At 49.6% G+C, this 16,953-nt stretch overlaps 1 protein-coding gene across 1 annotated transcript in view; it reads right to left on the reverse strand.

Annotated features, from left to right (window-relative positions):
- The window catches only part of NPAS1 (neuronal PAS domain protein 1), a 33,425-nt gene extending 22,035 nt beyond the window's left edge, over positions 1-11,390 (reverse strand). The window contains exons 1-3 of the mRNA XM_087728293.1: positions 11,188-11,390; positions 9,750-9,988; positions 2,089-2,162 (exon numbers count right to left, since the gene is read on the reverse strand). Of these exons, the coding sequence (XP_087584419.1) occupies positions 2,089-2,162; positions 9,750-9,988; positions 11,188-11,279 (405 nt within the window). The 5' untranslated portion in view covers positions 11,280-11,390. The remainder of the gene's footprint in view (positions 1-2,088; positions 2,163-9,749; positions 9,989-11,187) is intronic.
- Positions 11,391-16,953: the final 5,563 nt, after the last annotated feature.

The raw sequence follows: 16,953 nt of genomic DNA on the forward strand, positions 1-16,953 counted from the left end.
TCTATCTATTATCTACCTATCCTACCTATCTACCTATCCCATCCATCCATCCATCCATCTTCTCTCTCTCTCTCTCTCTCTCTCTCTCTCTCTCTCTCTAAATCCATCCATCCATCCATCCATCTGATCATTTCTCGCCTTTACTGTTTTCACAAGTAAGTCAAGGCAGAAAACACATCCCACCCACCTTCCTTCTTCTATTTCCCCCCACAACAACAACCCTGTGAGGTGGGTTTCGCTGAGAGGGAAGGGTTGGCCCAAAGACACCCAGCCGGCCTTCATGGCTACGACAGGACTAGAACTCCCGGTCACCCACTTTCTAGGCTGGCACCTTAATCGCGCCTAGACCAAGCCACCTCCTGCTTCCTCATCTCGGGTCCATTTCAATGGGGCAGCCCCCAATCCCTCCTAATAAAGTGGGGAGGGGAGGGGGAAGCCTGGGGATCCCACCCCCTTTTCTGTTCTCCTCAACACCCCCCACCCCGAGACATCCGTCCTCTGGTGCCAACCATTTAATTACTGCAGCAGTGACCTCCGAGCTGACTTGATAGGGGAGAAGCAATTTCATCTGTCAGCGGTAATTAACACGTCTGCACATTAATTTCCCCGACGTTCCTCTTCCCCGACTCCACCGGGGTTGGGCCAAAGCTTTTTCCTCAATGAGACCTGTTGCCCGGGAGCCCCCCCACCCCACCCCAATTGCCTAGGCCAGGGGGGGGTGTCTCCAACTTTAGCAACTTGGCGGACTTCAAAGCTGGCTGGGGGATTCTGGGAGTTGAAGTCCTCCAGGCTTAAAGTTGCCAAAGTTGGGAGACCCTAGAAACTGGGTGGTGGGTGATAAAGCAAAGGACCCCTTCTTGGCCCTGGACAGACGGACGTCCGTGAAACCCACTTTCAAGGCCTGGCAGATAAAAGGACCCAGAAAAACCTCCCATATCCTTTTTAAAAGAAGAATCAAGAATTGGCAGAGACACCCAGGAAAAATGTCTCGTCCACCCCAAACCAGTTCGACAGCACAGGTTAAGTCCTCCAACTTACAACCGTTCGTTTTTGTGACCGCTTCGAACTTACAACGGCACTGGAAAAAAAGTGACCGACGGCCGTTTTTCACACTTACGACCGTCGCAGCATTCCCCACCGTCACGTGATTTACATTCCAAAGGCGTGGCAACGGGTTCGAATTAAGGGGCTGGCAAAAGACACACACACACACACACACACACACACACACACACACACACACACACACACCCTCCCCAGGATCCAACAGAAAAACGGCAGTGAGAAGAGAAACCCCAAACAGCTTCCAGCCCCCTTGGTCATAATTGGGGAGGGGTCTTTTGTGGGAAGAGAAAGGCAAAAGTTTCCTGCCCACCGTCTGTTCCCCCCCCCCGCCCCAATATTCCCCTACACACCGGTGACACACACACCGAGGGACAAATCAAATTGCTTCCCCATAAATCTGCATTAGCTCCCGAAAAGGGTCTGGGGGAGGCAGCCGGCAGCACCAGGAGCCTGGGAAGAAATCTATTTCCGAAGGGTCTCCCACCTGGCCAAGCAGCCAAACCAGGTTAAGGCCTCGGTTTCCCTCTGTGTCGAGGCCCCTAACTCAATTGGCCCCCCTCGCCTGCCACCCCCTCCTCGCTCTCTCACAGCTGCATCCAGCGCTGGCTAATTAGGTTCCCACCAAGGGAGGGAGGGGCACCCCCAAACCCACCACGGCTGAACCAGCCCAGAGCAACGGCCTGAATGCAGAGTTCTGGGTCTTGAGAGAGGAGGAGGTGGGGGGCTCATGGGGAGGGAGGGAGCGGTGGGCAGCCTGAGTTGCCTGTGGGGGGGAGGAAGCTGGGTTGGAGAGGGGCAGGTGGGGGGCACGGAAAGGGACCAGAAGACGAGGGAAACAAGGCCTCAGATCCACTCCTTGCAAACACAGTCCTCAAGTTATGACTGATTGATTAAAGATGGCGTCAGACTTTTGACAGAGGGAGGGCGGAAGGAAAGAAGGAAGAAACGGAGAGAGGGAGGGAGGGGGAAGGAAGGGAGTTGTGGTCGGAAGCCCCTTGGTGAAGGGACACAACGCGGACTTACCTGCAGGATGTGGCCCCCCAGGTGCTTTTCGAAGAGCTCCGTTAGCAGCCCATTCATACTCCTTCGACCAGGCGCTGGAGAGAAACCAAGATCAAAAGGTTAGCCAGGAGGATCACAAGTGGCCACCCCCTCACCCCCGGTGGGCTTCTTGGGGTCATGAAGCCTGAGAGATCCGTGCTACAGGCAAGATCTGGCTAAGAGGAATCAAAGGTCCTCTGATATCTGTTCATCCGTTCATTCGATTTATATGTCTATTCTGCTTTTATTCTCCAATGTAGCCCTGAGATTCCAAACTCAGCTCAGAGGTTTGGGGGGGATCAGATCACAGATTCCCCCAGATTCCCCACCCATCTGAGATCCCAGATCGGGATCCAGATCTAGACCAAATGTTTGTTAATCTTTGCCCTTTTAAGATGGATAGACTTCAACTTTACTAATAGGTAGGTAGGTGGGTGGGTGGGTGGATGGATGGATGGATGGATGGATAGATAGATGATAGATGATAGATAGATAGATAGATAGATAGATAGATAGATAGATAGATAGATATGTATGTATGGATAGATCAGATAGATAGATGATAGATAGAATTATAGATAGATGGATACCATAGATGGATGGATGGATAGATAGATGATAGATGGGTGGATGGATAGATAGAAAGATACAATACAATACAATAGCAGAGTTGGAAGGGACCTTGGAGGCCTTCTAGTCCAACCCCCTGCCTAGGCAGGAAACCCTATACAGTTTCAGACAAATGGCTATCCGGCATCTTCTTAAAGACTTCCAGTGTTGGGGCCTTCACAACTTCTGGAGGCAACTTCTGTTCCACTGATGAATTGTTCTGACTGTCAGGAAATTTCTCCTCAGTTCTAAGTTGCTTCTCTCTTTGATTAGTTTCCACCCATTGCTTCTTGTTCTGCCCTCAGGTGCTGAACAAGATAGATAATGGAGATAGATAGATAGATAGATAGATAGATAGATAGATAGATAGATAGATGGATGGATGGATGGATGGATGGATGGATGGATGGATGGATGGATGGATGGATGGATGGATGGATAGATGGATAGATAGATAGATAGATAGATAGATAGATAGATAGATAGATAGATGATGGATGGATGGATGGATGGATGGATAGATAGATAGATAGATAGATAGATAGATAGATAGATAGATAGATAGATAGATGATGGATAGATGGATGGATAGATAGATGGATAGATGGATGATGGATAGATGATAGATAGATTGATAGAAAGACAGACAGACAAGCAGTGCTTTTGGCTGGCGTCCGAAGGGGAGGGTCTCTGGCCAGGACCGTCACTTAGCAGGGGGGAGGGGCAGAGGCGAAGGAAGGGGCTGAATTTGGGTGAAGTCAAGGATAGAGCAGGAGGGGGAAGGAAAGGGGGGGGGAGGACAGGACGCGCCATTGTGTCCTGCACATTCCTGCCAGACGAGAGGAGAATACTTATCAGGCTCAGCATTCACAAGAGCTCCGGCCAAGCTGAAAAGCTGGCCAGCCCCTAGGTTAACCTCTCCTCCAGCCCCACTGCCCCCCTCCCCCCCAAACGGCTGGGGACCGAGAAGGGGAAGGAAGGTGGGCTGGAAGGGAGCCACACGTGCGGGGAATGCTGAGTGGGCTGCATGGGGTGACCCTCAGTGGCATCCCCAGACCTTTCCACAGCCCAACCACCTGTTCAGAAGTTGCAGAGAGTTTGCGGGCTGTTTGGCTTCGTATTTCTCTCTCTTTCTGTTTATTAATCCTTTGTTTTTATGTGGTTGAGTCCACACTTGGAATCCTGCATCCGGTTTTGGTCGCCAAGCTACCCAAAATATCTTAAGATTTTGGACAAAGTTCAGAGAAGAGAGACGAAGATGATAAAGCAGATATGTCCAATCTTGGCAACTTTAAGACTAGTGGACTTCAACTCCCAGAATTCCCCAGCTTTCTGGGAGTTGAAATCCACAGGTCTTAAAGTTGGGGAATTCTGGGAGTTGAAGTCCACAGGTCTTAAAGTTGGGGGATTCTGGGAGTTGAAGTCCACAGATCTTAAAGTTGGGGAATTCTGGGAGTTGGAAGTCCACAGATCTTAAAGTTGGGGAATTCTGGGAGTTGGAAGTCCACAGATCTTAAAGTTGGGGAATTCTGGGAGTTGAAGTCCACAGGTCTTAAAGTTGGGGAATTCTGGGAGTTGAAGTCCACAGATCTTAAAGTTGGGGAATTCTGGGAGTTGGAAGTCCACAGATCTTAAAGTTGGGGAATTCTGGGAGTTGGAAGTCCACAGATCTTAAAGTTGGGGAATTCTGGGAGTTGAAGTCCACAGGTCTTAAAGTTGGGGAATTCTGGGAGTTGAAGTCCACAGGTCTTAAAGTTGGGGAATTCTGGGAGTTGAAGTCCACAGATCTTAAAGTTGGGGAATTCTGGGAGTTAAGTCGACAGAAAGTTGGTAAGATTGGCCAGTCCTTTGATTAAAGGGGCTGGAAACGAAACCATACAACGGAAAATTAAGGAAACTGGTCTAACAAAGATAAAAACTAGGGGGGGGGGCACGACAGCATCTTGAGATATTCGAGGGGCTGTCCCAGGAGAAAAAAAGAAGGGGGGTCCTCCTAGTCTCCAAAAGCCCCCGAACAAGAAGCAATGGATGGAAACTAATCGAGGAGAGGAGCAACCTGGAACTAAGGAGGAAAAACATCCTTAATTGTGAGAACGATTCATCAGTGGAACTCCCTGCCTCCAGAACTTATGGGTGCTCTTAACAAACTTCATTGATTCACTTAAGAACGGTGGCCCCAAAGGGCGTAAACATGAGGCTCCCTTGCACTAAAAGCTTCCCCAGACTCGCTTCCCAACTGTCTCGCTTAGCAGCGGAAATTTTGGCCTGAATCGGGGGTCGTAAGTCAAGAACTACCTGTAGCCAGTCCTAGGGGCTAACACCCCACCCACCCCAAAAAAAAGAAAATGGGGAAAACGGCTTGTTTGCTTTAGGCCGCAAAATTGATTGGATCAGACATGGGGTACAAGGAACCCCAATCTTTTTGGGGAAACTGGTTTCCCAAGGAGAAAAGCAATAAAAAATAAAAATCATGTTTTCCTTTCTTCTTTTCTCTCTCTCTCTCTCTTTAAATCGCTGCGGCAGCTTCAGAGGCACCGAGCAGAACGGCTGCCTCAGTTATCTGTACAAATTTACTTGTAACTAACAAACAGAGACCGACTTGACAGACAATTGGGAACAATATGAGCTCCGCTAATTGCAGCAATTTCCTCTGTCATTTTCTTTAATTCTTTCATTTTTCCTCTCTCGAAATAACCCCACAGGTCAGACAGAATGCTCCTATAATTAAAAGCATTTAATGCAAGAATTAGAAAGCTGCTCACATTATGGGGAAGGGAAGGGGACAGAAGCTGGGGGGGGGGCATTGCTAGCCCCCCCACCCACCCTCTTTTCAGGTTTGCAACTTGCCAACTTTTCAAAGCCCTAAAACAGCATTTTCACCCCCCCCACACACACACCCCAAAAAAGAAAGAAAAAGAAAGAGAAAAAAGGAAGCAAAGGGAAGAGAGGAAAGAAGGAAAAGAGAAAAAGAAGGAAGAAAGGGGAGGAGAGAAGGAAGGAAAAGAAAGGGGGAAAAGGGAAGAGAGAAAGAAGAAAAATAAAAAAGGAAGAAAGGGGGGAAGGGAGGGAAGAAGAAAGGAAGGAAGGAAAAGGAAGAAAGAGGAAGAGAGGAAAGAATAGAAAAAGAAAGAAGAAAGGAAGGAGGGGAAGGGAGGAAAAGAGAAAAAGAAGGAAGAAAGGGGAGGAGGGAAGGAAGAAAAAGAAAGGAAGAAAAGGGAAGAGAGAAAGAAGAAAAAGAAAAAAGGAAGAATGGGGGGAAGGGAGGGAAGAAGAAAGGAAGGAAGGAAAAGGAAGAAAGAAAGAGGAAAGAATAGAAAAAGAAAGGAAGGAGGGGAAGGGAGGAAAAGAGAAAAAGAAGGAAGAAAGGGGAGAAGAGAAGGAAGGAAAAGAAAGGAAAAAAGGGGAAGAGAGAAAGAAGAAAAAGAAAAAAGGAAGAAGGGGGAAGGGAGGGAAGAAGAAAGGAAGGAAGGAAAAGGAAGGAAGAAAGAGGAAGAGAGGAAAGAATAGAAAAAGAAAGAAGAAAGGAAGGAGGGGAAGGGAGGAAAGGAGAAAAAGAAGGAAGAAAGGGGAGGAGAGAAGGAAGGAAAAGAAAGGAAGAAAAGGGAAGAGAGGAAGAAGAAAAAGAAAAAAGGAAGTAAGGGGGGAAGAAGAAAGGAAGGAAGGAAAGGGAAGGAAGAAAGAGGAAGAGAGGAAAGACTAGAAAAAGAAAGAAGAAAGGAAGGAGGGGAAGGGAGGAAAGGAGGAAAAGAGAAGGAAAAAAGGAAGGAAGGACAGAAACAAAGAAGAGAGGGGGGAAATTAACTTGGAAAAGATGAGATTTCTTTTTCTTTCCTATTCATTCTTTTTCCTCATTTTCTTTTTCAGCCAAGGAAGCCCTAAAACAAAATCAAAGAGGGAAGGAAAACCACGGGAGGAATCACCTGGGATGTCAGCCCTGCCTGATGACGTCATCTTGGAAAGGTTGCAGATCTGCATGACGTCATCGGGATACAGGGGACTTATGGGTGGGGGTCAACACCCCTTTGCCCCCCGTTATGGTTGGCGTGCAAAGCCAATGGATTCCTGCGTCAATGAAATGCAACTTTTATCCCTGTTGCAACGAGACACGAAACAGCCAAAGGAGAATCTCCTGAGAGTGGGTGGGCTTTATTTGAGACCAGTGGGGGGGAGGTCTCCAAACCTGGCCTCTTTAAGAGTTGTGCCCTCCGAATGAGAGTTAACGTCACAATTTTGCTGAGATTATTGGAGCTGCGACCCGGCACGCAGCCGGCTCGGCCTCGTCACCGAATTCTTTGGCCGAAAGCGTAATTATGTGGGGAGAATAAAGCTGCCAGCAACACCGGGGATGATGGGTCCACAGCTGCAGCCCATTCTTCCCGTCCGGCTTGTGACGGAATTAGCTGCAGCTGAGAGGCCAAAGAGTTTGCCCGCCTCCCTCGGGGTTGACGGAGTTTGCGGGAATCGGAGCTGGAAGAGACCTTGGAGGTCTTCTAGTCCAACCTGCTGATCAAGGGGGAGATGGGAAATGGGACCGAGGTGGGGAGAATGGAGCAGGACAGCATCCTCTTGTCCCAGGGATCCTAGGTACGGTTTTGGCTACTCAGAGGTTGCGTGTTGCATTCGCCGTCCTTGCAGTGCTGTTTAAGAGCACTGTGGTGGAATGGGGTCTGGATTCCCAAGAGGGAGGGGCTGCTTCCCGGAGGGCAAAGTGGCAATGGGCTTGGAAGGACAGCTAGGGAGGAAGGAAGGAAGGAAGTTTAACGGCTTCCAGGATATACAGTCTCTGTAGTTATGCAAATAATTTATTTAGGGTCGTGGTGGCCTCTCAGCTTGGTGGCTTGAATGAAAAAAGAAAGAGGAAAAAAGGGAGAAAGGAAGAAAGAAAAACTGAATGAAAAAAGAAAGAGGAAGGAAAGAAGGAAGGAAGAAAAACTGAATGAAAAAAGAAAAGGAAAGAAGGAAGGAAGGAAAGAAAATAAAAAGGGAAGGAAGAAAGAAAAACTGAATGAAAAAAGAAAAGAAGGAAAGAAGGAAGGAAGGAAAGAAAATAAAAAGGGAAGGAAGGAAGGAAGAAAAACTGAATGAAAAAAGAAAAGAGGAAGGAAAGAAGGAAGGAAGGAAAGAAAATAAAAAGGGAAGGAAGGAAGAAAGAAAAACTGAATGAAAAAAGAAAAGAGGAAGGAAAGAAGGAAGGAAGGAAGAAAAACTGAATGAAAAAAGAAAAGAGGAAGGAAAGAAGGAAGGAAGGAAAGAAAATAAAAAAGGGAAGGAAGGAAGAAAGAAAAACTGAATGAAAAAAGAAAGAGGACGGAAAGAAGGGAGGGAGGGAGGAAGAAAAATTGAATGAAAAAAGAAAGAGAAGGAAGGAAGGAAGGAAAACAGCCAGCATCTGCTGATAGAGCTAGGCTATTATCCATAAATACTACCAACATTCTCAGAATCTTGGCCTAATGGCGGCTAACCAGCCCCTCGCCCTCTCCCAAAATACTCCCAAGCCCCCTGCCCACCTCCTCTTGGGATAATGAGTCATCCCGCCTGGCATATTTCCTTTCCACCACTCAACCATTCCAAGCCTTTTTTCTCCAGGCCCCAATCCGTACAAGTTTCTAGTCCTCATTGCAAAAACACAAACTCATGAAGCGCCAGGCATCCTCCCTCAACCAAGCCCCTCCTTTATGGGGCAAAAAGAGGGGAGGGGCAAAACCCCTGAGCCATTTCAGGCCCCCAACCTTTTTTTAAACAACAGGGAGCCACAGCCGCCCCCCCCCCTCCGGTTTTAAAAAGTTATTTTCGGTCTCCGTTTGGCAACTCTGACGAAGATGAGTTCCCAGCAGATTTGGGATGTCCCCCCAAGCCCCCCCCCCCAAATGAGCTGGGGAGGAAGGAGAGAGTAGAAGGGGACCAAAATGCCCCCCCCCCGCATCTCCCTCTCCTCAGTGCTGGAATCCGCTGTTGCAGGAGGGGAGGGGGGTAGGAAGGGTAGCCCCCCACCCATCTCCCCCAAAACAATAGACAGATGTTATCCCTAATGCTCAGCACCCTCGTTATGTGGCTGGTAATTACCCCACAGCTAATGATAGTAATCAGAAAATCCCGCAAGCCGTATTCTTCCCAGGCAGTTAATTTATTTAATTACAGATTTTGAAGCCCCATTATTTAAATGGCGATTTATTGCCTGGCTAATCAATGCCACTTTGCCTGGGTAAGGGGCTTCGGGCAGGCGGGGACGGGGGGCTGGCTGTGTGCTGGAATGGAGCCTTGCATTGGCCTGGGGCTGAGGGGGCTGGGCAGGGGGGGTTGGACTAGATGGTCTCCAGGGTCCCCAACAAGCCTTCCGTTCTGTGCGTTCTCTGCTTGCAAAATCTACACAATGGAAAGAAAGGAACTGTGCAGGGAGCCCTGGACTTACAACCCTTCACTTAGTGACCGTTTGAAGTTACGACGGAGCTAGAAAAAAGGGACCCGGGACCATTTCCCACACTTATGACCGTGGCAGCATCCCTTGGCCACAGGGTCAAAATTCAGACGGTTGACGACCGACTCCTACTTATGACGGTCACCTTTTGCGGCCTTCAGTCAACGGGAAAGCCAGATGCCAACTTAACCAAGGCCACGGTTCACTGAACAACGGCATCAAGGAAGGTCGTAAAACGGGGCACAACTCTCTGAGCAAACGTTTCGCTTAAGAATGGGAATTTGGGACTCAATTGGGGTCCTGGGCTGAGGGACTTCCTGCCGTTTGCCATTGCCATCTTCCGAGGGCTGCCAAAGAGTGGCTGGCTCAGGATCACCCGGCTGCGTTTCAGGCCCAAGGGAGGATTAGAACTCAAGGTCTCCCAAATTGTAGCCTGGCGCGTTCACCAACCTGGCTCCCTTTTTTCGTTTTACTCACAATAAAATTCGGGTTTTCACCCAGCCCCAGCCAGATGCCCTCTGCAGCTCCGGTTGCCCACCGCCCAAGCTCCCCGAGTGGTCAGTACTGCCCCCCGCCCCCTCCCCCTGCCCCCCCCCCAGCACCAGTCCCCTGCACCCACCGTTGCCCGCTGGGGCGGGGCCCTCTGCCCGCAGGATCCAGGGTGGGTCTCCCTGGAGGGCGAAGGTGCGCATCTTCAGGTAGGTGATGGTGAGCCGGACGATGGAGGCCTTGTCCAGCTGGCTGGTGATGGCGCCGGGCAGCGGCAGGAGCTTGGCCAGTTCGTAAAACTCAAAATTTTCCTTGCCTCGGCGGGAACGAGCTGCGTTGCGGGATTTTTCCTTGCGTAGAGCCTGCAGGCTGGGGAAGGAAGGAAGGGAGGAAGGAAGGAAGGAGAAATAGAGAAGGGAGGAAGAGATAGAAGGAAGAGGAAAAGGAAGAGGGAGGGAAGGAAGGAGGAGAAAGAGAAAAGGGAGAAAGAGAAGGAAGGGAGGGAGGGTGGAAGGGAAAGAAGGAAGGAGAAAAAGAAAAGGGAAGGAGAGTAGGAGGGAGGAAGCAGAAATAGAGAAGGCAGGAAGAGGAAGAAGGAAGGGGAGAAGGAAGAGGGAGGGGAGGAAGGAGGAGAAAGAGAAAAGGGAGAAAGAGAAGGGAGGGTGGAAGGGAAAGAAGGAAGGAGAAAAAGAAAAGGGAAGGAGAGTAGGAGGGAGGAAGCAGAAATAGAGAAGGGAGGAAGAGGAAGAAGGAAGGGGAAAAGGAAGAGGGAGGGAAGGAAGGAGGAGAAAGAGAAAAGGGAGAAAGAGAAGGGAGGGAGGGAAAAAAGGAAAAGAGGGAGGGAGGAAAAATAGAGAAGGGAGGAAGAGATAGAAGGAAGGGGAAAAGGAAGAGGGAGGGAAGGAAGGAGGAGAAAGAGAAAAGGGAGAAAGAGAAGGGAGGGAGGGAAAGAAGGAAGGAGAAAAAGAAAAGGGAAAGGGAGTAGGAGGGAGGATACAGAAATAGAGAAGGGAGGAAGAGAAAGAAGGAAGGAGAAAGGCGGAGGGAGGGAGGAAGGAGGAAGAGAGAAGGGAGGAAGAGAAAAAAAGAAGGGGGAGGGGGTGGGAGAGAGGGAAGGAAGAAAAGAAAGACAGGAAGAAGAGGAAGGGAAACAAAGGGAGGGAAGGAAGGAAAATGAGTTGAGCTGAGGGATAATGGGCCAGTGTGGTCCTCCAACTCCCATGCACCCCAGCCAGCAAGGTCAGGGATAATGGGAGCTGTAGTCCAAGACTATCTGGACATGTACCAGTCCTGGGTATCATAAATCGGTCAACCTTTTCTACCAAACAGCCGACCAAATGGAAAGATAGGGGAGTTGGGGGCTCCAGCCCCCCCCCCAAAGTTGCCCATCTGCCACCCCCATCATTCTCCCGAGGGGTCCGTGCCTGCAAGGAGGGAGGGTCCCAGCACCCCCCACCCCGACCTTCCCAACAGCCCCTGGAGGTGGGCCGAGAGAGCATCTAAGGAGACCAAACGCTCTCGGTCATCGCAGCGGCCCCTGGCCCAATGCCCACAGGATGCCAACTTACCAGGGCACCGGCTGGTTCTTGACCAACAGGCCCTGCAGGAAATCCCACTCCACGCTGACGCACTTCAGTTCGCTGCCGTAGAGGGAGGCCATGGCACCCAGCGGGGACCCTCCAACTGGCGCTGGACGTACCAGGCCCTCCGGCCACTCAGGACGTCCTCCGGTCAGCGAGGCCCTTCACGGACGCAGCCGTCTGAAAGACATGTGGGGAGGAGTCCCTGTCACATCCCTCTCTCTTAATACAGGCCGTCCTCGACTTACGACCACAATTCAGCCCGACATCTCCGTTGCTAAGCGAGACGCCTGTTGTGAGTTTTGCTCCGGTTTTACGACCTTTCTTGACCCAGTGGTTAAGCGAAACGTTGCCGTTGATAAGTTAGTCACCGGTTGTTAAGTGAATCTGGCTTGACAGAAGGTTTCCGAAGGGGACCAGGTGACCCCCGACGAGGCTACACCTGTCGTAAATAGGAGCCCGAATTTTGATCGTGTGTGACCGTGAAGGGGGGGGGGGCGTCGCAAAGGTCGTAACTTTGAAAATTTTGAACGGTCACTAAACTGGAAAGTTTGTAGACTTCAACCTCCCCGAATTCCCCAGCTAGCATACAGGGGTCCTGAGTTCCTGAGCCAAGGGAGGGCAAAAAAAAAAAAAAACCCTCAAGTTTCTAGTCCTTATGCTTGGAAGGGGAGGGAGAGCCAGGTGTTTAGAAGATGGGTTTATTTTTTTGCTGCATTAATTATTATTCTTTCTGGAGGAGGGGCAGAGAGAGAGAAATATTTTCTGAAATTGCTTAATTGCTGTTTTCTCCCAATTATCTCGGAAAGACCCTCAAAGTCCAGATATGAGAACTAGCCCCCCCCCCCCCGGAAAGAAATCAGCAATCTGTAAAAATTCCGAAAATGGCTAATCAGCCTTTCTTTTTTATTATAACAACAATAACAACAACAACAATAATGATAATGGCTGTGAATCTCACCAAAGATTACATAATAATAATAATAATATTTAAATAATAATAATAATAATAGTAATAATATTTAAAAGAAAGTCAAGAACATCTATTAATCGAAGTAAAGATCAAAAATCTACTGAAGGTCCAACAGGCGAAACAAGAATACAGAAAAGATGTGATAAAATCAAGAATGGAGAGTTGGCAGAACAAAGCACTGCATGGCCAATTTCTGGAAAAAATAAAAGATAAAGTGGACAGTGAACAAACTTGGTTATGGTTAACAGCAGGTACATTAAAGAAAGAAACAGAGTCACTAATCCTGGCTGCGCAAGAACAAGCTATCCGCACAAATGCCATTAAGGCCAAAATGGAAAAATCCTCTGATGATGCCAAATGCAGACTTTGCAAAGAAGCTGATGAAACTGTTGATCACATACTCAGCTGCTGTAAAAAATTCGCGCAGACTGATTATAAATTGCGGCACAATTCAGTAGCACAAATGATCCATTGGAATTTGTGCAAAAATTATCATATTAAAACAGCAACAAACTGGTGGGAACATCAGCCTGAAAAAGTCACCGAAAATCAGATGGTCAAGATCTTGTGGGATTTCCGTATACAAACGGACCAAATACTGGCGCATAATACACCAGACATCACACTGGTTGAGAAAAATAAGGTCACAATCATAGACATCGCAATACCAGGTGATAGCAGGGTCGCCGAGAAGGAACATGAAAAAATCGCAAGATACCAGGACTTAAAAATCGAAATTCAACGACTATGGCACAAACCAGCAGTGGTAATTCCAGTGGTAATTGGCACACTGGGTGCTATTCCAAAAGCACTGGAATTACATTTAAAACAGTTAAAAATTGACAAAATCCCCATCAGTCAAATGCAAAAAGCCGCACTGCTTGGATCTGCACGCATATTACGAAAATACGTTACGACGTCCTAGGCCCCTGGGTGGGGCCCGACTAGTAACCAATGCCAAATCCGGCGAAACAACTGGCCGCTGTGATTCAATTGTATAATAATAATAAAAATTAAAAAAAACAATCCTTGAATTCTACCCCTTCAGAGGGGAATGGCCCCACCTGCTTTTCGTCAGCGGCAAACCGAGGAATTTATTCCCGTGGCCTCCGTCTTTCGGGAAAAAAATGGCACGGAAGGATTGCCATCTTGATTTCCAAGTGTTTTGCACTCAGGACCCGTCCTCAGCCCTTCCACCCTCTCAGCTGCCCCTTAGAGGAGATTCCCCTTCTGCCTGCTCTGGCAAACGTGGGCAAGGGGGTTTACTTTTTGATGCTCATGGTGGGAAGAGAGTACAGGTGGTCCTCGACTTACGGCAGTTCACTTAGTGACAGTTCGAAGTTACAACGGCACTGAAAAAAGGGACTTCCACACTTACGACCGTTGCAGCATCTCCGCGGTCACGAAATTCAGACAGACTGGCAATTGCCTCATATTTATGACGGTTACGACCTTCACACAGATAATGGAGGAGAAGCCAGATTCACTTAACGTCTCTGGGACTCGCTTAACAACTTTAGCAAGGAAGGTAGTGAAATGAGGCAAAACTCACTGAACAAACGTCTCGTTGGGCCACAGACATGCTGGGCGCATCGGTGGTCGTAAGTCGTGGACGACCTGTATATACGACGAGCAGCCATGGACAAACCAAGCCTCCAGGGTCAGAAGCAGTCTATCTGAACCCTTTGTGGGCTGCAGGCGGATCTTCCTGGAGTCGCTTAATTTGAGCTTTTAAGTCGCCTTTAGATCTTGTTCTCGCTAACTTTGAGACCTGGGGACTTCGACCCCCAGAATTCCCCCTGCTGGCACTGAAAAGAGTGACTTAAAAGTGACGGTCCTCACACTTACGACCATCACAGTATTCCCCACTGTCCCGTGATCAGAATTCAGGGAACTGGCACGCCTTTTATGATGGGGACAGAGTTGCCTGATCGCCACTGGTGACCTTCGCAGCCGGCTTCCCCGCAAGCAAACTCACCACGGGAAGCAGGGTTCGCTTAACGACTGCCCAATCCATTTAACAACCGGAGCCATCTGCTTCACGACCGTGGCAAAAAAATATCGTAAAACGGGGGGGGGGGGGTGCCGCTCGATTAAACAACCACCTTGCTTAGCAATGGAGAATGCCGGTCCCTGTTTATGGTCGTAAGTCGAGAACTACCTGTGAATCCTGAATCTAGACCAGTGTTTCTCAACCTTGGCAACTTGAAGATTCGCTGGCTGGGGAATTCTGGGACTTGAAATCCAGACATCTTCAAGTTGCCAAGGTTGAGAAACACTGTCCTAAACACTCAAAGCTCCAGAAATCTGGAATATGGATTCATGGTTTATCCCCGAACAATCCGAGGAGAAATCCCGACCCTTCGAGTCGCAAACGTCAAGGTAAGAGAGATGCGACGGTTGCAATAAAATTAACAAACCAGAGTTTGCAGCCGGTGGAGAAGCGAGGATGGTCAGTCAGCCAAAATTTCCCTCAACGGTGAAATGCATGAAAGTGACTCTCAGCTGGGAAGGCCCATTTCTCTCGCACCTTCCTGGTTACAGAACAACAGGAGCTGGAAGGGACCCTTGAGGTCCTCTAGCCCAACCCCTGTTCAGGCAGGTCTCAAAGTTAGCAAGAACACGCTCTAAAGGTGACTTAAAAGCTCAAATCCGCCAAGATTCACCCGCAGTCCTTTTAAACTGGCACTCAAAACCCACAAAGGGTTCGGATAGACTGCTTCGGACCCTGGAGGCTTGGTTTGTCGATGGCTGCTCGTCGCATTTCACACAAATGGTTGTGCAATCTCTCCTTAAAAACCTCCAGGGTTGGGAGCACCCACAACTTCTGGGGGCAAGTTGTTCTCCCTGTGAAAACAGAGACCCCCCCCCACCGGAAGCAACCAATCCTGACCTTAATCCTAATCCTAACCCGACCAAATTGCTCTTCTCAAATTCCTAACTTGCTGCAAATGTGAGATCGACAGAACCAGCGTCATTTAAACAGCCAGAATTTGCAGCCCCCATCGGAGAAGCTGCTTGCTTTCCGGAAAAAGAAGAATGACACAGACGTGGGGGGCCCTATTTACGGCGAGGGTCGGGTAACCAGAGAGGCTTACTCCCTTCCCCAGCGAGTGGTAAGGCGGGAGGGGCGGCCTTCCTGGCTCCGGGGGGGGGGGGGAGGGTCTTTGCCTCCTGTTAGCACCAGGAGGGTGGCCGACCCAGACTTTCGGGCCAGAGGTGGCTGGAGAATTGCCACGGACCCTCGGCCCTTCCTGCTTCTCCATCACTTCAACCGCAAATAAATCAAAGGGAGGAAGCGCCTGTCACTTACTTCTCAACTGAGGGAGAGGGAGAGAGAGAGAGAAAGAAAAGAAGAAGAAGAGGAGGAGGAGGAGGAGGAGGAGGAGGAGGAGGAGGGAGAGAGAGGGGGGAGAAGAAGAAGAGAGGGAGAGGGAGAGAGAGAGAGAAGGAGAAGGAGAAGGAGAAGGAGAAGAAGAAGAAGAAGAAGAAGAAGAAGAAGAAGAGGAAGAAGAGAGGGAGAGAGAAAGAGAAGGAAAGAGAGAAGAAGAAGAAGAAGAAGAGGAAGAAGAGAGGGAGAGAGAGAGAGGAGAGGGAGAGAGAAAGAGAAGGAGAGAGAGAGAAGAAGAAGAGAGGGAGAGAGAGAGAGGGAGAAGAAGAGAGGGAGAGAGAGAGAGGAGAGGGAGAGAGAAAGAGAAGGAGAGAGAGAGAAGAAGAAGAGAGGGAGAGAGAGAGAGAAGAAGAAGAAGAAGAAGAAGAGAGGGAGAGAGAGAGAGGGAGAAGAAGAGAGGGAGAGAGAGAGAGGAGAGGGAGAGAGAAAGAGAAGGAGAGAGAGAGGGAGAAGAAGAGAGGGAGAGAGAGAGAGAAAAGAAGAAGAAGAAGAAAAGAAGAAGAAGAAGAAGAGAGGGAGAGAGAGAGGAGAGGGATAGAGAGAGAGAAGGAGAGAGAAAGAAGAAGAAGAAGAAGAAGAGAGGGAGAGAGAGAGGAGAGGGATAGAGAGAGAGAAGGAGAGAGAGAGAAGAAGCAGAAGAGAGGGAGAGGGAAAGAGAGAGAGAAGAAAAAGAAGAAGAGCGGGAGAGGGAGAGAGAGAGAAGAAGAAGAAGAGAGGGAGAGAGAGAGAAGGAGAGAGAGGGAGAAGAAGAAGAGAGGGAAAGAGAGAGAGAAGAAGAAGAAGAAGAAGAAGAAGAGCGGGAGAGAGAGAGAGAGGGAGAAGAAGAGAGGGAGAGAGGGAATGACATTCCCGGGACGAGCGTTTACCTAACGGAGGAGCAGAGGAGGCCGTAGGAAAACTGTTCAACATCCTGACACCGAGCCAGGAGGATGGAAATCCCGTTTGCCACGGATGGCTACACGCTTGCAACACGCACCTGTCTCAGCCCGGCGCGCTAGACGAGCCCGGGAGCAGCGCCTTCTGCCAGCCGACGAACCCGCCGGGGGGGGCCACCCGCCCTCCCTCCGTCCCCTTCCCCACGCATCCACCGCGCGAGCGCCCACGCATACCGATCCGGAGGCACGCACAACTGCACTCGCACCCCGTCTCCCATACCAATACAAAACCCACGCCTCTTGCGCATATAAAATGGAGATCATCAATAGACACACCGCCTGGCGCATACCAATGGGGGCAGCCTCCGGAGCTTGGCTAGAGCCACCTTCGCAAGCTCGGGCAGGGCAAAAGGGGGCAGGGGTGGGGTGAGTCCTGAAACTTTGCAAAGGCTCGCTTGGTGGGGGGGGGGGAGGCGGGGGCAAAAACGAGGGATTGCAAAGAGATTCTCTCAGCC

This window comes from Thamnophis sirtalis, unplaced genomic scaffold (assembly GCF_051295495.1).
Source record: "Thamnophis sirtalis isolate CommonGarterSnake01/CBP01778 unplaced genomic scaffold, rThaSir2_p1.2 scaffold_13, whole genome shotgun sequence".
Classification (NCBI taxonomy): Eukaryota; Metazoa; Chordata; class Lepidosauria; order Squamata; family Natricidae; genus Thamnophis; species Thamnophis sirtalis.